This window comes from Argiope bruennichi, chromosome 1 (assembly GCF_947563725.1).
Source record: "Argiope bruennichi chromosome 1, qqArgBrue1.1, whole genome shotgun sequence".
Classification (NCBI taxonomy): Eukaryota; Metazoa; Arthropoda; class Arachnida; order Araneae; family Araneidae; genus Argiope; species Argiope bruennichi.
The window spans coordinates 126,852,357-126,874,323 of NC_079151.1; the positions used below are offsets into that span (position 1 = coordinate 126,852,357).

At 29.5% G+C, this 21,967-nt stretch overlaps 1 protein-coding gene across 5 annotated transcripts in view; it reads left to right on the forward strand.

The window, feature by feature from the left end:
* LOC129973292 (uncharacterized) overlaps positions 1-16,397 on the forward strand; it is a 29,863-nt gene extending 13,466 nt beyond the window's left edge. For 3 of the 5 annotated variants that reach the window (XM_056087493.1, XM_056087492.1, XM_056087495.1), the window contains 4 exons: positions 3,240-4,600; positions 9,758-9,892; positions 15,333-15,442; positions 16,207-16,397. In XM_056087493.1, the coding sequence (XP_055943468.1) occupies positions 3,279-4,600; positions 9,758-9,892; positions 15,333-15,441 (1,566 nt within the window). In that variant the 5' untranslated portion in view covers positions 3,240-3,278 and the 3' untranslated portion in view covers position 15,442; positions 16,207-16,397. The remainder of the gene's footprint in view (positions 1-3,239; positions 4,601-9,757; positions 9,893-15,332; positions 15,443-16,206) is intronic. The other 2 variants (XR_008784967.1, XR_008784968.1) reach the window with 1 other exon arrangement.
* The last annotated feature ends 5,570 nt before the right edge of the window (positions 16,398-21,967 follow it).

Consider the following 21,967-nt stretch of genomic DNA (forward strand, 5'->3'; position numbering starts at 1 on the left):
GCTTGGCATTGGCGTACATTCGTTAAGAAATATTTTTAGCATTTTTAATGAATATGTCGTGTCATTCTAGATGATTTTTTGGCGATTATTCAATAGCATGCAGTTAATAGTACCAAAAATCGCCTTTGTACTTTCTACAAGTTTTCCTCAAGCGATTGAAACAAAGATTTGACATAAAAAAGCACCTGCAGTCACAACATCCCATACCCATGTATTCACTTTATTGTTTATTTTTGAATGATAATGTTTACATGTTTCTGAAAGTTTAGATCGACAGACGATCCATTCCTTGTTGTAATTGGCTCAAAATCAGACAGGTTTCTACACTATGGATGTTAAATATATGTATCATATCTTATCTATCTAGCTCTCTTCATTTTGTAGTTATCGTGTTAACTTATATTCAAACAGCAGGACAGACGGCCTTCCTCTGAACAGATTTTACTCAAAATTTGATAGAAGTCTGTAAATTTGGTGTATATACCAAATTTCAACAGTCTAGCTCAAAGCCGTTTTGAGTTATCTTTGTCACAGATAGACTGAAATTTTCAAAAACGTGTTTTTCAAACTCAGTGTGGTCTGAAACGTGGATATTTGTCAAAATCTCGAGTTCGAATTTTTTTGACGATTACTATATTTTCTCTAAACTACGCACACGAGAAAGTAAAATAAGAAAAATAGCATTAAATTTTAATGCTATTTATTGACAAAATCATGGTTATTGAGTTTAGGGTTAATTATATTGGAAATTTCATTTACGTGTTCCGGTTTGTGCAGCAGATTAATCAGTAAAACAAAATCTTGCTTATAACTGAAAAAAAAAAAGCAACAACAACAACAAAAAAACAACAACATGACATTGCATTATGGGTAATAATGATGCAGAATGCTCACAAAAAATTTTATTTTTGATTGGCGGAATGCTTTTAAAATATATATTATTTTTTAAATAATTTGGAGTATCTCTGGCAAAAGCCCCTTTCCCCAATTTTACCAAACTAGGAAAAATCAACTCAGTGTGAATGTAAATCACGTGTATTTATTTTAAAAAATAAATTCAAGTGCTGGCAATATGCGGTTAAATTAAAACCCTTTTGGTAAACAAATTTTTAACATAAATTTTAATAGTTCTGTTTTTAAACAAAATTATACATGATAATCGTTTTAAGCAGGTAAGGCAGCATTGAATATTTTTACCATTGTTCTTAGGTTTTGTTAAGTTTATCTTTGTTTTTGCTACGTTATGTTGAATAAGTTGCATCAAAATTTATTAATTACTTTACTTCATCTTTCTAACGAATACAACAATATTTGTTTTTTATTTAAAACAGAGTGCAAATCTAGGGATTTTGATTTTATATATTTTCGTTTGTTTTATGTTTATAAGGAGGCAATTTTGAAATTGATTTTCCCCCTAATTCTGACATGCTGCAGTTTTTGAAAGCTTGGACACTTGTGTGTTCTTATTGACAATATATTAAAATTAATATTTTCAGAATTTATTCTATTAAGTTATAATTTAATAGAATAGTTTAAACCTTTAAAGGGCCATTTTTTTCTAGTCATATTGTGTTAAAATATTTGTAGGCTTGAAATTAGAATAAGAAAAAGGATTCATTTAGCTTATTAGAGAAATTTAATTTGATTAATTAATAATTAAGTAACAAATCAAGACACATCATTTTTGTCTGAGATAAAGAACTGAAGCATCTAAGTTTCTGACTTTTTAAAAAAAATTGTCAGAACTTATGCCAATCTACATAATTTCATACAAAGATTGATAAATTTGGTGGGAAGCATACTTCCCACGGCCCTAGAAAGGGTTAAATAAATACAACTTCAGATCAATAGATTCAAGGCCGCATAATCTATATATTTGAAATAATAAGGAAAACAAAAGAATCAATCTCCCAGCTTTACCCACAAGTACGATTTCACAAACTTTTATCTCATATGAAAATTTTTCATCTTTAAATATGTATGTCATCAACGATTGTCTTCTTCCTTAATATTTCGTGTTTGAGAGAAATTCTAAAAACACCGCTTTAATATACATTCTGTAAGGGAAACTTCCTCGACAGAGTTCTCCATACTCAAAAACAACACTAGTTTTGAAATTTTTCATGATTCTTTGATACGTCATCAGTGGACGCCTACCCCCTTTCTTTCTGTTTCGAGAAATATTCCAAAATGAAACTCATACAATTCAACAGTAGGGATATTTCATATATTTTTATCGCCAATTAATTTTGCCACTTTGTAGTATAACTAATCATTCAGGAGGCTCTATTACTAATGCATAAATATAAATTTGAATAATATTTTCTTTTGTTGTGATAAGACGTAGTTCGCCAAAGTTGATTGAAGTGAATAAAATAATAGATTCGTAGATAGATTTAACATCTATAGCGTAGATATCTATCCCATTTTGAGCCAAATCCAATGCGAGTTGATCTTCTATCGGTCTTTACTTTCAAAAACAAGTAAAAGCAAAAATTCAAAAATGCAATGATTTAAATATATCAATTTTAGTATGTGATTTTGTGAATACAAATGTAGTTCTATGTCAAACGTATTATTCAATCGGTTGGGAAGAACATGTATAAAATTCAAATTCAATTTTCGCATACTTTTAATCGCATAACAGCGATTAATCGTTGAAAAATTTGCATAGGATCTAGTAAAAATGCTAATGATCTTACGAAAAAGATCAATATTTCATAACGACTGTAACCAATATCATGGAAGGCATTCTCTGGGATAAAACTTTTATTAGAGAACAGAGGCCGCGGTGGCCTGGTGGTAAAGTCTCGACTTGTGAGGCGTAAGGTTTCAGGTTCGAGACCCGATTCCACCGAAGAACTGTTGTGTAAGGGGGTCTGTTGCAAGTTAAATCCGTAATGCCAAACATCCTCACGCTGGTGTGGCGTGGCGAGGGCGGAGCCAGCTCAGGTGTCGTCCTCGTCATCCGACCGCGGTTCAGAATTACGAGGTCCGTCCCAAACTAGCCCTATTGTTGCTTTACAACGGAACGTAATATAACTAAACTAAAAAAAATTATTAGAGAGTATGTGAGAAAGGAGAGAGCACTTCCGCTGGTTCTGTTTTCTTATGCACACAAACACACAGACAGAGGATTTATGTATATATATCAATGTATGTATGTATATCAATATATAAAGAATATTCTGTATTTTTTAGTTTTAAATGAAATGAGAATTATGTATATTTTTCAATAGGTTCCATGATTTCTAAGAATTTTGTACAATTTCCAAAACATGAATTATACAAGCATGTATGCAGGAGATTTCCGAAACACATCTGAATCAAAGCTAGATCAGCATTTTAATCATAGAGATATAGAATTGAACAATAATTCGCATGACTTAAGCGAAGATCACTTAATGAAGATCAATCCCTTTGAAAATAAAAATGAGAATTCCCAAAATACATTTCAGTTCAATAAAGCTTATACTTTACAAAGTCAAAATAAGGAATGTCTAATGAAAAACAACAACAAATTGGAAAATGTAGGTGCCCAGCATTTTGATGATGGCAATCCAGTGTCTCAGCCCGCAGAACGACGAGAAAATCTTTACAAAGACAAAAGAATAATACAAATTGGGAATAATAATTTTCCTGTTAGGCCTCATCGAAAATGTCTTGGCTCTCAAAGTGCGCCGTCCCTTCTTCCATCTGCATCAACTCAGCATTTATCAAATGAAAGAAGTGATAATAACCAGAAAACAAAAAGCAATTTCAAGAATGGAAAATGCTTAGTTGAACATCCAAAAACAATTTCCAATAAAGTTCCTGCAAAAGCTCAACCTTCAAATAATGACAGAAAACAGGAAATGAAAAGCAATCAAAGAAATAAAAACATCAATATCAGGAAAAGGCTGGATTCTAGAAAAAGACTGAAAATTCCAGTTAAAAGGATACAGCTAATGGGAAATGGTGAAATGCCTTCTCACGAGAATGGTTCACTTGCTTCAGTGGATGAAATAAAATATGTACCAGACACAAGAAATTCTGATGAAACAGATCGTTGCAGTTCATATTCCGAAGCCGATCTAAGGTACGTTGCTGAAAAAGGAAACCTAACAAATGAAAGAAATATGCCCCATACAAATTTTCAACAGAGCTTAAAGCAAAGTATTCCAAGAAATCCATTATTCGATAGTATGAAGTACATATCGAATATTGTCTGTATGTCAAATTATGAGCGACCTTATGAAGAATCAGCCAATGAAAATTGTTCTAAAAAAACTGACAGTCGTTTCACCACGGACAGTTTTTTGAGGAAGGAACTTTCAGATTATAAGGAATTTTTATTGTATCGTCGAAACCTGCGAAAGCAAAACCTCAATAGAGAACCGAAATTTCGCACTGCTAACGTTTCGGAGAGATTTAAATTTCAGGAAAGGAAAGAGTTTCATAATCAAATGCCGAAGAATGATTACAAGAACAGGAAAGAATATTTAAATGAAAATCGACAAAAAATATATCCTCACTCCAAAGCAAAACATGTTCATAAAACAAGAAGGCCAAAGGTATCAGAGGAGCAATTATGGAAGCGATTTGAATACAATTTTAAGAGGTAACTATAGGAATCCTGGTCAAACTTAAGATTAATGTATGGTCACCAAAGCTAAGTTACTTTGGGACAATTTCTCGCCAAAATTGTTTAGCATAATCTTAAAAGTTGTTTGTTACTATTTTTGGTAGTCATCCAAGATGGAAAACTTTTGGCGAGTTTTTTAGATTATTGGTACGAGTTTGGCATGCTTGGGAAAATACCGTACATTAATCTCAAGCCTTATCGAATTTTTCTGTAAAATATTTTATTATTTAAAATATATCATTATTTTTAAAAGTATTTTCCAAATTTAATAATACTGTGTAAAAAAAGCGAATCAAAATCAGATTTCTTCAGCTGTCATGGCATAATTACCTTACTTTTTTTCATTTATGTTTTTATATATCTATTTACTTGTAATTTAGCTGCAAAATTAGAAACAAATGCTTGTTCTTAATTCTATAGTTCAGTTTTCTAATTTTATCATATTAAAAAAAAATTGAAGACAAAGTTTCACTCAGAAATTTGCATTATCATAATAACTCTTTCGAGTTTGGCGACAATTAAATAACACCTTCTCTAAATGACATCACAGTCTGGGACATCACTTTTTGTGACATGTTAGAAAAAAAAAACTTTAATATCATTTTATATAATGGAAAAAGATTTTTTTTTCGAACTCATGAAACTTATAAAAGTATTTGTGCTTAGCAGAAGATGAAAACTAAATAAAAAAATTGAATTTTTCATGAGAAGCTTTTCAAATTTGCCTAAAACAGAACCAAACGATCATCTTTACAATTACAAAGCTTTCACGATTGTTCTTCAGCGATATTGAAACTGAATCTTAGACATTATTTCTCGAAAAAATATACGTGTCTTAAAGCTTAATGTTTTAGGACTATGTATTTCTTTCATTCGATTTATTTTTCGTTTGACTATCTTCCATGAAAGGAAAGTTAAGAATTTTCAGAAATACACTAAATTATATAATCAGACAGCCATAAATTTCAAAACTTCTAGAATTATAAACCTCCATGATATCATTATAGTATTTGTACTACTGTGGCAATAGATTTATGCCTGGTACGCAGTTAAATTTCGACTTAGATATATATATATATATTTTCTATAGAATACAAATCATAGATATCGTAAATTAAAAAGAATCACTATAGCAATACAATATGATAAAAGTAAGTATTGAAGCTTGATTTACGGAGTATTTCTTGAGGAAATTATAAGTGCCCTTTCACAGCTGATTTGATTGAAATTTTGAAAATGAAAAAAAGATTTTCTACCTATTTTATGATCCGAAGAGTTTGCCTATACTATTCAAAATACTCATTAAATATTTGGTTAAACTATTAAGGGAAATTTTTTTTGTCCCCAAATATGTGTTTTTATGAACCCTTATAATGCTAGAAGATGATGTTTAAGTCAAGGCAAACACTGAAAAATACTGAATCTAAAAAGATGCCGCCCTCCCTTGCTATCACGATTACTAGATCAATTTAGATTTTTTACTTTATCGTTTACGTTGTGTACAAAAAGTATAGCAATCGTCAAAAAATTCGAGCACCAGATATTGATGAATTCCCCGATTAGACTTTCCTGAATTAAAAAAAAAAAACATTTTTGAAAATGTCCGTCTGTATGTCTGTGACAAAGATAATTCGAAAATGTTTTGATCTAAACTAATGAAATATTTTATGGTCTTTATACCAAAGATTACTATCAAATTTTTGGCAAACTCCATTCAGAGGAAGTCTTTCTGACTATCTGTTTATCCCAGTACAATCTAACACTATAATTAAAAAACGAAGAAAGCTAGATAAATAAAATTTGACACGCAGAATTAACATATATAGTCTAGAAACCTATCAAATGTTGAGCCAGATCGAACAAGGAATTGATTGTCTGTCCATCTGTACTTTTAGAAACAAATATGCAAAAGGATTTTTGCAGAATGTTCTCTTTTCACAGGAATAGATTGCGGATTAAATTTCATCTTCACAAGAAAGAAAATTTTAATTATATAATTCGCCAAAGATGACACGAAAGATTCAGTAAAAATGTTAAATTCATTCAAAAGTTAAAATTTCCTAATTATTGTACGCCATTGCTATTCTCGGCATTTTCTGTGATAACACATTCTTAGAGTGTATGCGAGAAAGTTAGGGGAGACAGTTTCCACTGCTTATAAAATTGCGCGTAAAAGATTGCTTAACCTTACGCTTGCGAGTACGATTGTTCAATTTTGAAAATAATATCTGGTATGTTATATTTACTATTTTTTTCTGTAACTTCAATCGAAAAAAGAAAAGTTAAAGCACTTTTTTTTACATTCCATTTGACTCATTTTTAGTTTACTCTTCAAATATTATGTGAAAATTAATGCTAAAATACAACATTTCTCAATAATTTTTTATTTTTTTTATTATCAAAGATTATTTCGATTACTGCCACCAAAAGAAAAGAAAAGAAAAAAATCTAGGTATATGTTAAGTACCATTTTTAGAACTCAAAGTTAAGTTTTCACTAGTAAATTTTTGTTTTATCGCAGATTTTCTTTGACATATTTAAAAAAAAAATTAAAGTTGGTTGTATTAAATCAAACGGATAATGATATTTTAACGAGATAGAGAATTTCGGACCAAATAAGGATATCAGGATTTTGACCCGGAATCCTTAATCTTGGATAAAATATGAATATAATTTGTTGACTCTGAAATGATGACAAAAAATTAATAGTTTGTGCCAAAAATGTAGTTTTCTGTCAGACTTTCGCTTCAATCGGCTATGAAGAACGTGTCTAAAATTCAAATTAGATTTTCGGATACATTTAACCGTATGCCAAGAATCTCGCCAAGTATGACATAATAAATTCAGTAAAAAATGCTAAATTCACGCCAAAAGTTAATATTGTAAGCCAATGCCATGTAAGGCATTCTCTAACATTATATGTTCGTTAGAGACTGTGATTAGGTAGACTACTCTCGCTAGTTAAACCACTACATCGGTAATAGTTTGAAGATTGAAAATGCCGCCCTTGTTATAATATAACTTTTTTGGTTCACCATCATTGATATAACAAGTAAACTAGCGTGCAGGGATAATTCATAATTTAATCAAATAACAATTTATAAACCCTTTTATCAGATAATCATTTTATCCTTAACCCTATTTCCTTAGCCTTATCTTATTCTTTAGCTAGTAATAATTTTATCAGGTAATAACTTAGGAACTGATATAATGGTTAACCGATAAAATATCTTTATGGCACCTTCTAAGACTAGCACATTGAACATTTCCATTCCATCTCCCCTCACATTCACTACATAATAGCTATGTTTTAAACAGAAGGGCCGCTTTAGCCGAATGGTGAGGTCTCGGAATCGGAGAGCTGCAGACTCGATATCCGATAATGTCGGAACGTCACTGTGTAAGATGGCTTGTTGCAGGCCAATTTTGTCGGACCAAACGCCTTCCTGCTGGTATGGTGCAGAGGATAAGATATAGGAGTTATAGTTTAGGTGGTTTTCTTATTATACAGTGGCTTATTATATATTATTTTTTAATTGTTATATATTATTTAATTTTTTTAAAATAATATATTATATTACAATTAAAAATTATTAGTAATATATTATTTATTTTAATTTTTAATTATCTAGTAATATATTATAATTTTATGAATAAGATATTTTATGAATTAAAATGATTTAAGGTTTTTAAAAATTTCAAAATATTCCAGACGACAATTTATTATTTTTTCCATTATTCTTTCTTTATTATCCCATATAAATTTATTTGGAATAAAACTGTGTACGATTTTGTAATTCCAATCAAATGTTAATTTTTTAGAAATGATTTTATGCCCGTGTATTGATTTTTCAAAATAATTTAAAGTTTTTCTGAATTAAAAGTAAATTTTAACTGCCTAAAAAATACTCGGAAACACAAAATGCGCATCCTGTTTTCTTTTAATATTTAGCCGAAATTTTTATTATCAGCATTATTTAATTTCTTCCAGAATTAAGCTACCAGCAATATTTCAGAGATGTTTAAATCGAATTAGAATATCGTTTTAAGAAATGTCATTAAAATGTATTTTTTGCTCTTGATTCTTCAAATAATTATTTTATTAAAATAATTATTTTATAATGATGTTTTAGTTGAATATAAATTTATATTTTAGCGATGAAACAACAAAAAGCAAATTTCCTATTTTTATCCCTTTTCCTTCTCATTTCAAAGCCTACTGTCCCTTTAAGTTGAAGCAAAATTGCTGCCGCCCATTTTCAATATTTTATCATGTGAGAACATGATGCTGTTTTGATTTGAGGTTCTTGAAGCTACAAAATGTAAGACAGAAAATGGGCGATTTATCGCTTTTAGAGTTATTAGAAAATGATAAAAATCAACAGTCAATCAAAAAAGCTACAACTTGGCGTGAGTGTCTGCCGTGTACCCGATTCTCCTGTCTGGCCAATAAAGGGATATATATAAACTTTTTTTTTTAATTTTCAATTTTTCTAGTTGGCAAAAATTTTTGGGTGTTCGGATGATTATAAGTTTAAAAAAAACAAGAAAAAAAAACATGACTTCTTTAAAAGCTGACAATTACACTATACAATAGTCACGTGATCATTCCAAAGCAGTTTGAGATGAAGAAACCTCCATCGTTTTCTAAATATCGACGTATGCGTAATTTGACCGTCACGTGATTGTTTCAAATCGGTTTAAACTGGTTAATGACTTAAATTAATTAAGACAAACAATGACTTAAAAAATAATAAGGTTCTCACATGAAAACATGAAATTTGCGATATCCGATTTCAATTTTTTATACTCTCTTTAATTTTTTTAGTTCATAGTAAATCTTTCTCAAATGTTTGAAATCTGAAGAAAGAATAAAAGGAAATCAATTATTAGAAAGTCATTGACCTTCAAAATCCCTTGTTCTGTGAACATATTAATTTTCGAAATTCCAAGTGAATAAATTTTTATCAATTTTTTTCCGCACACTTGTCACTTAATGACTTGTCTTTCGGAAACGACAGATTTTAAATCTAAATTACGTTCGGGTAGATTTTATTTTGTTTTTGGAATTGGAACTGTAACTTCTTTTTACAAGATTCCTGAACTCTTAAGGCTGTTTTAAACCGTTCCCAGGTACGCCACCACGAAGAGATATTCGGGTGAAGTGATTCCGCGCAAGATCAGTACCGAATGGATGAGCAACATGGGAGTCGTCGGTGATTTACTCACGGAGAAAGACGCCGACGTCGAATTCAAGAAGGCCGCAGGGTAAGGTTGCATACCTGTTTCCTTCCGCGGTCCTTTGCCAAACTGGGTCAGCTAGTTCCAAAGTTTTCATTTTATAAACATTTTTTTTTTAGGCTTCCAGTCTTTTTTTTAAGTATAATAGGAATATTTTGGAATATTTGAGAGGAAATTATTTTCTTTTTTGCGATAAAAAAACTGAGGGTATAATGTGAAGATTTCAATATTTAGGCAATTGGAAAATCATTACTTAGAAAATAAAAGAAAAAAAAAACAACTTTGAAACTAAGATTTTACTGGTATACTAAAAAGCAGAAAATAATTGTTAAAAGTATAAAGATATAACAAAAATAAGCTCTTAGTTAAAATTTTAATCGCAGTTATTTAAGGTTTTTAATTCTCTAGAGATATTTAGGAGTTTTTGTAATAATACTCATTATGGCTTTTGATGGCCAAATTTTGAGCTAAATCTAACAAGAAGTTAATTGTCTATCGGTCTGCAGTTTCAGAAAAATTTAAATTCGGTAACTCAAAAACTTAATAACTTGAATGCATCAAATTTGACATGGAAATTTGTAACTACAAATACAGTTTTGTGCCAAATTTTGGTTTAAACGATTGGGAAAAATGGGTCTAAGTGCGATTTTCGGATGTTATTAACCGCATGCTAGGAAGTTACGCCAAAAATCTCGTCAAGTATACTAAAATGACACGACAGGACACGACAGATTTAGTAAAAATTCTAAATTCACGTCAAGAGTTAATATTTCGTAACTATTGTACGCCAATGTCATACAAGGATTTCTCTGGCATGACAAGTTTATTAGATAGTATGCGAGAAAGTTTTGGGGAGACAACTTCCGCTCGTTTCACATTCCCCAAGTTTATAAAAGTATTAGTGGTTAGCAGAAGATAACCACTATACTAAAAATCAATTGTTTGATGAAAAGCTTTTGAAATTTGCCCAAGATATAACCATAAGATTATCTTCATAATTGCAAAACTTTCACAATTGTTTTTTCAATGATAAGTATTGAAACTGATTCTAAGACATTATTTCTTGAAGAATATACGTGCGTTAAAGTTTCAAGAGGGGAAATTGGGTAAAACATAATGTTTTCGGACTTTTCTTCAAAGTGCAGTAATACGTGTTTCTTTTATTTGATGTCAGTGGGTGTTCATTGAGGCTTAATTTCCTTATAGTACTGTTTTCAAGGTCTCATGCTTTTATAATTTTGATTTGACCTTCACATTTTAAGTAAAAAATTCTTTTAAGATCATTAAAAAGATCAGGCTTCCTCTAAAAAATATTTTTCTCATTTTGCACATGTTGCTCCTCAATTCATTTTATAATTTACAGTTATATATATTATGGAATTTTGCAGTCTTTTTCGCTATTTTATACCCTGATTGAATCTTACTTAAGAAATCACATGAAATTAAAATCAATTGATTACAGGACCATCAAGTGTAGAAAATATGAAATAGATATATTTTCATAAATGACCAGAATTTAATAAAATTTCGTATTGTATTGTTTTTAATAAGCTAATAAATGAATTAAAATTATTAATTAAAATTCAATCTTTACAAACACGAATTATTAATTCTACTATTGTCAAGCTTCCGTGATAGAAAGTCTACATGGGAAATAGGAAAAAGAATTTATATCTGAACTTGCACCTTTTTTTTATAAGTGAATATAGCGTATTGAAACTCTATTTTTTAATCAATGGGAAAACATTCTAATTGGCGTTTTTTTTTCTTTTGTACATTTATAGAATATAACTTATTTCTTTGTTATGGAAGTAAATTTTGTAATTAATTTTTTGCTCGCTTTTTAATGCAAGGTTTTTGAAACTTTCTTGATGACACAGTATTATTCTAATATTTTTCTAAATTATCACTCAATCAATTAATTTAATGAAGCACTGATTCCTCTATTAGCATGTATCGTCTGCCAAAGAATCTCAGAAAATTTTATTCTAAAATTCTGCAATTTCTTTATAAGAATGTATTATAAAGAAAAAAAGTCCTGAAAAATAGAAAATAATTAAACTAAGAAAAAAATCTCCTTTTTAGCAATTCTGAAAAGTGCGTTTTATTATCTAAGTGCATTCTTATGAGAGATTCTATTTCTTAGGACTTCATTCTCTTAAAATGCAAACAGAAAAACGACAAAGGACAGCAAGACTAAAGACTTTAACGATACACGAAAAAAATATTTTTAACCTTAGGAAATGGAGATCCTTCGTCGTCATGAAAACATGTGAATAGAATTTTTTTTTTCTCATCAACTGAGGACAGCGGAAGAGGGATTATTGGTGTGGCGAGGGGGAGGGGGAGGGAAGTCTCAGCCTGATCCTCAGAAACCTTGTCTTCCTGCCTTGAAACTCTTCCTCCTTGCAATTCTAAGAATGCTATTTGCACGCACGCATTCAAGGGCGGAATAATTATCCTTTCGTTGGAAAAAAGTGTTAATAGTTACGCCATATTTTAAGTCATAATTTTCGTAGAATGTTATGCTTAATAACAGAAAATGGTCCATGATGCGATTTGACACTTTTTTCCTTGAAAATTTCTAAATTTGTATGCACTGACTAACAGGTGTTTGTATAGATAAACTAATGTTGGGTCAGTCATAATATTTCTGATGTCATCGTAAATTGTTTTTCTTCCCTTCTCCGAGAGATTGTTTATGAAAGCTTTAATTTTTTGAAAAGGCTTTACAATGAAATTTTATTTGTTCTAAATGCTGTTTAGATACACAGGGTGTTCATTAATTATTGTCGGGGTTTCCATACCTCATAACTTTCGAATAAAAAATGTTACGCAAAAACCGATTACGTATTCGTAAATTTCAACTCAAAGAATTTTATTAATGATATTAAAGTGCACAATTACACCTTGTAGGCATTCAGCTGAAGGCGATTATGTATTCGTAAATTACAACTCGAAGAATTATTTATTCGTAAATTACAACTCAAACAATTATGTATTCGTAAATTACAACTCAAAGAATTATGTATTCGTAAATTACAACTCAAAGAATTATGAATACGTAAATTACAACTCAAAGAATTATGTATTCGTAAAGTACAACTCAAAGAATCGCCTTCAGCTGAATGCTTACAAAGTGCAAATTGTGCAAGTTTTACAATTTAATATCATTAATAAAATTCTTTGAGTTGTAATTTACGAATACGTAATCGGTTTTTGCGTAATATTTTTTATTCGAAAGTTATGAGGTACGGAAACCCCGACAATAATTAATGAACACCCTGTATGAATAATGGATAATTTCCTTTCGACTCGTTTGTCAAAGAAGTCATAATGACCTAGGCCAAACAGATCTTATTTGAAGTCTCGCTATTTTGATTCGTATAAGGAGATATATTTATAGTGACTTTATGGCGAATCACTTTTTTTTTAAAGTATCGCTACTTTGATTCGTATCAGGCGATATCTTCACATTGACTCTTTGGCAAATCTATTTTTTTCAAGTCTCCTTACTGGGATTCGTGTCAAATGGCATATTCATAGTAACCCTAGGGAGGAAATAGGGAGAAAAGCTTTTTTGCTGTCTTCGTCAATGCTGTTAAGAACTCTTTTCTAATGCTAAATAAACCCCTAAATACATCTTTGTTTTATAATTTGGGAATCATTGATTTTTATTTTTGAGGGGACAGAAGTATGCGAAACCAAAGTATTATGGCCGAAATTTTGATGAATTTCTACGTTTCAAATTTCCCAGAGTCTGATAAAAACATTTTTGGAATTATTTCTGTCTGTTTCAGAACTCAAAAGATGAAGGAAATTTAGTCTTTATATCAAATTTATAGATTTCTATCACATTTGGAATGAAATAATTTACAGGAAGTGCGTCTGTCTAGCTACAGAGGAACATGATTATTGCAAAGTATAGATAGCAAGATAAATAAAATTCATGCACGGAATTAATATATGAATTTCAGACCATTATCAAATTTTGAGCTATATCTGTTGATGAGTTGACTGTCTTTTACTTTTGCATGCATGCGCGTGGAGTAATTAGATAAATGAAATTTAGTAGACAGTTGTAGCATCTTAAATGCAAATCTGTATCAGTTGTTAAATTATATCCATAAATGAGTTTGCAATCTGTCAATCTGTGCGGCTATATGGGTATAAACGCAATAATTATATAAATGAAATTTAGTACACAATTTTAACATAAAATATTTTTATCAGTTTTTGAAGTAAATTTATTGAATTTCTGCTATTGTTTGCCTGTCATTTTGCACTGTAACATGAAGTAAACGCCATCATTCAGGTAATAACTTTAATAAGCGAAATCTGGTATGTGAGTTTGTTATTGAAATTGTAGCGCCTTGTTACATTTTGGATTTAGTCGATCAATAAACGGTGTCAAAATGTACATGCTGTTTTCTTTTCTACGAAGTACAAAACTCACATATACGTACAAAACTCACATCTGGAAATAAAGGTAGGAGTTCTCGTGACGTTCATGGCATGCACAATTTCCACCATTTCATTCGAGAAGAGGAGGAGAGGGGATAACATCTTTAATACCGAGTGTGTGAGAAAATTTCGAGGAGAGACTTTTATATCTATTTAATTTTAATCTAATATTGATTGAATTGTTTAAAGATTTTGATTTCTTATAAATAAGTTTCAAATTCTTTGATATCGCGAAGTACAATGAATTTATGGCATGTATAAATAAGCCACAGACGCGGAATTAAATCGAAATTGGATTCAAGATGCTAAAGCAAAGAGGCTCAATTTAAGTATTACAAGAATTAGAGGCTCATTTTATATACAGAATTTATATAGAAGCAAATATATAATGCTTTTATATTTTTATTTCACGGTTTCCAAAGCCTCCTGGAATTGTTAAATTAAAATGACTTTATGATAAAGTAAAAGGGAATATTAATGATTACAGTTTTACTCCTAATGCTATTTATTTATTATTGGTGCAATTTTTAGTTCATAATTTTTTAGATGTAATAAAATTTTGATTTTCCAACGGTGTCCAGGTTTTTATCGATTAGAGGGGATTATATTAATGTTCTTCCTTTCATTTTTTCACTTCAGACGTCTACCGGTGATAATAAAATAATTTATTTTTCATTTTCTTATTTAGATGTCTTTTGGCGATAAGAAATTATAGCGCAGTGGTTTTAACGCCATTTTAAAACTTAAAATAATGATTCAATTTATTTTTAATCGGAACTTTCACAATGTGCTCAAAAATAAATGTATTTAATATTCTCTTGCTGCTTATATAATCATAAATCATATTAAGGCTAAATAAAATCTAATACGGAGTTAATGGAAGGGATGATAATTTTATATGTAGGGTTTGAAATAATAACCATATAAAATGTTTTATGAAAACGCATTAAAATTTCGAATGATACTTTTTATATAAATAAAATCACTTTCCTTCCATTTTCAGCTCCAAAATCACTATGAATATTGTAGAATACAAAGAATTTTTGATAAATTTAACTCTGAAGAAGAAACTTCCTTATTACGAAATCTATCGTCGCATGTGTGGCATGTAAGGTAAGTCATATTTTATATAAAATATTATTGGTCGACATAAAATATTTTTTTAAAAGTTCAAATAATAGATTAATTAGAAAATTTAAAAAAAAAAGATTCATTTTTTGAAATAAATTTCTTAGAAGAAGGTTTCATTTAAGTTTTATTTTAAATTTAGAAATATAAATTTGTTTTGTCATTAACAAATAATAATTTCAATTTAGGTCTTGCATATGTTTTTGTATTTTTCAGTTTTTTGTAATTTTTTTTAAAAAAAACTTAATTATAAATGTTTTTAAATGAGAAATATTAAATGAAGTATTTACGTGAAAACTATTTGCATGTTATGCATTATGCTTTCATATAATTAGTGCTTTCGATGGCAAAAATGTAATTTTCTGTATTTTTATTGAGAAAAAAATATTCTCTGGATCTGCGTACATACTTGAATAAGCATAAGGAACGGTCGTCTTGGCAGGTTAAAAACTTAAGAAAGTTGATTAAAAATTTTATTTGAAAAAAAATGCTAAGCTTTTAATAGCATTATAGGATTTCTTAAACAGGACAGTAATAAGATTTTTTAATGGTATAATAAGCTTTAATGGTAATATAAGTATTTTTAATGGTAATATAATGGTATTTTCTCAAAGTTTAAATTATTAAAGTAGTTCTTGTGCAGGATTAAAAGAACTTTCCAAATATAGTAATAAAATCTGGAGTTGATGATTTTTATTTTCCAAATTTGTTGTGTAACCACAAATTTATTTATTCTTTTGTATTTATAGAATATCAAGAGATAACAAGACATCCATTGAACCGATACGAAAGAAATATGGTATTCTACGACAACCATCGAATGCGGATTTTATGTCTTAAAATGAAATACGTCTGTTTTGCACATATTCCATATTCTGTCATATATCAGTAGCAATAATCTTCCAATTTAAGTGCCATTTTCATATTGTAAAATATTTCAGTTTGGACTCTTTTTGTTGTTAAGGGAATTATTCCTTTATTCTTTTATTCCAAGAATTATTCTTTTTACAAATGATGATAAGCAAATAAATACATATAATGTTTCCACTTTGTTTATTGTTATTATTTAGTTTTTGTCACTAAAAATATAAGACAAAAGAACAATAAGTAAAGTTGTTATAATTAAACTTCGTTTATTAACGAAGTTTCGGGTTTATTTTTGTAACTGCAAACGAAACAAAATTTCCCAGCAAACAAAAGTCGTACTACAAGCATTTGTGTTCTCTGAAAACGGAAGAAAAGTTAAAGTTTACGTCAATAGATGGCGCTGCATCAACATTTAAAATAAAACGTAAATTGCTTTTGTTTTTTGTTAAATGAATCAAGGCAAATTTATTTCATTATTATTCAAATTCCACTTCGCTAATTAAGGAATTTTTGGAATTGGATATATGATTTTACACAATGCAGAATGTTATTTCAAGTTAATTTCATGTGATTAAACTTATACATTTTGTGTTATTATTCTATTCTTTAATGGCTTCCTCAGTAAAATATTTTTTTTAATTTTAAATTTTGATAGCTATAAAATTCATATTTTATTTATGCACTTATGTTTTACAACGTACTCTTTGTTACGATATGCATTTTCTTAATTTTCTGTCTATATCTTTATGCATCTAATTTAACATGAACTAATTGTGCTGTTCAAAAATAAGTGATATTTAAAAAATTTTCTTGATTTTGAAGTAAAACCTTAATAAAATTTATTAAAAATTTTTAAAAAAAAGTTTATTAAAAATATAAATTAAACAGGAAAATATTCAACACGGAAAAATAAGCGGAACTTTCATATCTTTATCATAAGCAATGAAAAGAAAATCCAGAATGAAATATTAGTATCAACAATGTAAATGATTTGATTTTCATTTCAGTAATGAAACTGTACAATTGTTAAATATACTTAAAACTTTTTTAAAAATTAATTAAACACTGAAAAACCATTATACGACAAAAAAAAAAACCTGGTATCAAAAAAAAAAAAAAAATCTCTCTCTATATATAAAACGCTAAAGTACGTGACTCAGAAATTAAGCTTATTACTAATTACCGAATGGCAGCAGTCAAATATAAATAAAACAGCCAACGATCTTCATTCATTAAACATTTTTGCAGCTGTACTGAATCAAATGCCTCGTTTAACTAATTCATGGACTGTAAAAGAAGTATTTTGAACAACGAAGAAGAATACTGCGTTAGAAATAAAGAAGAATACTAAGTTAGAAGTTAGAAGTAAGTTAAAAGTACTGCGTTAGAAGTAAATTAGAAGTACTGCTTTAAAAGTGCGTAAGAAGAAGAAGATAGTTCGCTATGTCACCACAGAGAACATTCAGCTAGAAGAAAGAAAATATAAAAGAAATCAAGAAATAGGCTTCAAATAAAAAGCTTAATGGAGCGCAGAAATAGGCTTAACCGTCGCCAGATAAAAAAAAAAAGACTTAAAATGAATGCACGGTTTCTCGCCAAGCTCGTTAAAATCGTGCCAATTCCACAAATTTTCTAAAAGTCTGCAATCCTGAGTATATACCAAAAATGCTAACAAACGGCTTTTAAAGTTTCAATAACAAATTGTAACAATTGCATTTTGTGAGAAATTGTTCCAAAATGTTTCAGTTTTGGCGCCCGTATATTAAGCTTCAGTCTAGCCGTAATCTCTATGACTTGCCTTCGGAAATTGATAATCATATTCTTCAGAAACAATTATCTTATAAGAAATGCTTTTTGTTTACCTTAATAATAAAAAAATTACATTTTTAATGATATAAATTTTATTTTAGTACAATTTCTTCGCTTAATTTTAATAATATTTTAATTTAATTTAATACACAATTTGAAATAATACTTTTAAATGCTGATAAAATTCAATCCCATACGTCATTACGAATTAGTCACGTCACCAAGTAAATTCGTTGTAAGATTTTCACATTCGCTTTTATTTCGTAATATATACACTTTGTAATTTGCAGTCAACTGTTTTTATTGAATTAACATGTTTTAGTCGTGTCAAATTGCGAAGTAGAATCTTTTTTTTAAGAAATGCATCCCATATTAATTATTTAATAACCCATATAATCAATAAGCAGTTAATATTTCGTAGAAAATAATTAAATATAGAAGATAAACGGTAAAAAAATTGATATCATTAGAAAGATAATTTTTTACTTTTAAGTTCATGTAATTTTTTTTGTATTGTAATATTATTGTAACTTATCAAGGAAAGCTCCGAAATTTTGCCTAAATTTTGTTTATGATTGTAATAAAATTTTTGGAAAAAAAAAGTCGCTTCGAAGTGCACATTTTCACCCTCCAAAGTATATATATATATATATATATATATATATATATATATATATATATATATATATATATATATATATATATATATATATATATATATATATATATATATATATATATCACCCTCACCACCACGTAGACATACACATACGTACAAAATACATAGACATAAATCTTTACTATATTATTTACTATTTTTACTATACGGGTGCATACCGACATCCTGGCATAGGGGTAGCAAGTCTTCCCCGTGCTTTGAGCGTCCTGGTTCGGGCATGGTTACTATTCATCTATGTTCTCTCTGTGAAGTGTGTGAATGTGCACCCCTCTCCCCTGTAAAAAGAGGTTGTGCAAGCGAAAGAGTAGCCAAAACGCTCCTTTGACCCTAGATGGCGCTACTGAAACAAGAGACGCTCAGTCGGCTTAAAATCGCTGACTTCGTTAGTGGGCGGCTTGTCTATGACAAGGGCCATAAGAAGCAACAAAAACAACTTAAGGAAACATAAACAAAGAATAAAGTTGCTTTTGATCCATTTATGGAATAGACTGAGTGTTAAAACTTTTTCCCTTTTATTTAAAAAGTAATACCTAAATATTTATGTACTAAAATTTTATTTTAGCATTCTTGAGTACTGAACTTGAAATTATTTCTTGAGAGCGAAAGAATTAATTATCTCTGGTAGAATGAAAATGCAATTTTTACTCCTTTGAATTATTACTGTAAAAATGTCAACAGAAACAACATAAGGGCATCAATCTCCTTACAAAATTTCTTAAAATTTCACTAAGAGATTTATATTTCATTCGGGACAAGTTTTCTATAAAGATCAATAATATAAAAATTCTTTCTACCTTAACTTATTCTTTCTACCTACACCTATTAAAGATTGCTGTTTGCAAGATTTATTATATAAGGCCAAAGAAAAGTATTTTCAAGTATAAAGCGATTAGAAATTTATATCAAAATGAAAATTTTGTTTTCCTCTTGTAATTAAAATTTCAAGGAAGAAAAATTTTGCGACAGTCACTGATTTCCGACAAAAGTCTTATCTATCATTTTCTATGAAATGCAAATTCGAATAGTCGAAATACGTTAGAGTCAAAGAAACAAAAGTCATTTCTCAGGGACATAGTCTAGACAACTTCTTTTATTCAATTTTGTATTTGCCGTTTCTTTTTATACTTTATCATATACGATGTATGGAATAGTGAAAGTATTGAAATTCATACAAATTGGACCTTGAGAGTTTGATGACTATCCAAGTTTTAAATCTCAAAGATTTCAATCTTTATTTTCTGGTACAACCTGAGTAAAAACTTTAAGGCCAGTAAAAATTTTTGAGAAAATGGAAACATATAAACTGAGGAATTAAAATACCATTTGATTGATAATTATTGAGCTTAAATAAAAGTAAAAAAAGTAGAAAAATTAATTTACAAATATTTTATTATTACAAAATATTACAGAACACACAGATGAATATTTGAGCCCGAGTAGAAACTTTAAGGCCAAAATAGAAAATAACATATAAGAAAAAAATTACAAATTCTTAGAAGGTTGTGTAGGAGCCATTTCTTCGAAGTACTTCAAATATTCTTGTTTTCTTGGATGAAACGAGTTTTTGACAAAGGGCGGGGTCGGTTTTATACCATTCATCTTCTATAGTAGATTCTATAGTAGATTTCAGCTCTGTTGTTGATGTAAAATGTCTCCCATTTTCATGAACTCTTCTTGCTAAGTCACCCCAAAGATTCTCGATTGGGTTGAGGTCAGATGGTCTAGCTGGCCATTTTACAGTTTCAACATTGTTGACATGGAACCAATTTTTTGTGCTGTTACTCGAATGGATTGATGCATTGTCTTGCTGCTATTTCCAATTTTCTCCAGCAAGACATTCAGCATTTGGCAAAAGATGATTTGTTAGGACATTTTGGTATCCTTGTGAATTCATTCTACCTGAAACGAATGCAATTGAGGCCACACCATTGTAAGCAAAACAGCCCCAAGTCATGACCCTCCACCTAATTGGCGCTTAGAGAATATTTCTTTTTCATTTCTTATATCATGCCAGTAGAAATTCCAGCCACCTGGTCCATCCAAATTCCATTTTTTTTTCATTAGAAAAAATAATTTCTATCCATTGGTTGTCCCAGGTCATGACTTTCTGGCCAAAGTTCAAACGCTCTATTTTGTGTCTCTGCAGTAACTGAGGCTTAGTCAATTTTACTGTATAAGTGAACCTTCCAGACCTTCTAATTGTGTTATAAATCGTTTTTTGACAAACTTTTAAACCTGTCGTCGGAATCAGTTTCCTGGTTGAGTACTTTCCAGTAGATGCAAGTTGGCAAACTCTTCTTTCATCACGCGAGGACAAAGCTTTAGGTCTTCCCCCAGTATTCTTTTTATCATAATTGTCTTTCAATTTAAAAAAAAAATGTTGACTACAGTCTTTGATCTTCCTATCTTTATCGCAATAGCACGACTACTCATCTCTGTCGAAGACAAAGCTTCGATCTGTCCTCTTTCACGATCAGTTAACTTCTTACCCTCCGCCATCTTTACAAAGATCACCAATACTTCGAAGCAACGTATGACAAATATGAAAATTGCAGCGTTGCCACAAGCCAGAAGTTGCAATGGTAATTACACGATTATATTATATTTATTTTTAAAAAATGACTGGTGGCCTTAAAGTTTTTACTCTGGCAGAAATACTAACTTTTTAAATAACCACATGTTTATCATAATTATGTATTTGCAAATTATGTTTATGGCATTGATTTCTTATCAATGAACTTTAATAATTAATATTATTTGAATCCCTTTTATTTCATTTTACATTTTCTCAAAACTTTTTACTGGCCTTAAAGTTTTTATTCACGCTGTAGATGTTTATAGAAAAAGTATTATAATCGGTGAAAAATTCGAACTCGAAATTTTGAATGAATCGTCAGATTTTAGAACTCCATGAGTACGAGAAGCATATTTTTGGAAAATATTTGTCCTTGCAAAAGATAACTCAAAAACGCTTTGATTTAGACGGAAAGAAATTTGGAAATGAAAATTTAATATATGGTCTTAATACAAAACCTGTAGATTTCCATCAAATTTTGAACAAAATTTGTTTTCGTCTGTCTGTCCGGATGTTCAGACATACGTAAACATAATAATTACAAGTCTATGTCATAAAATTCGGTACACAGCTGTATCAT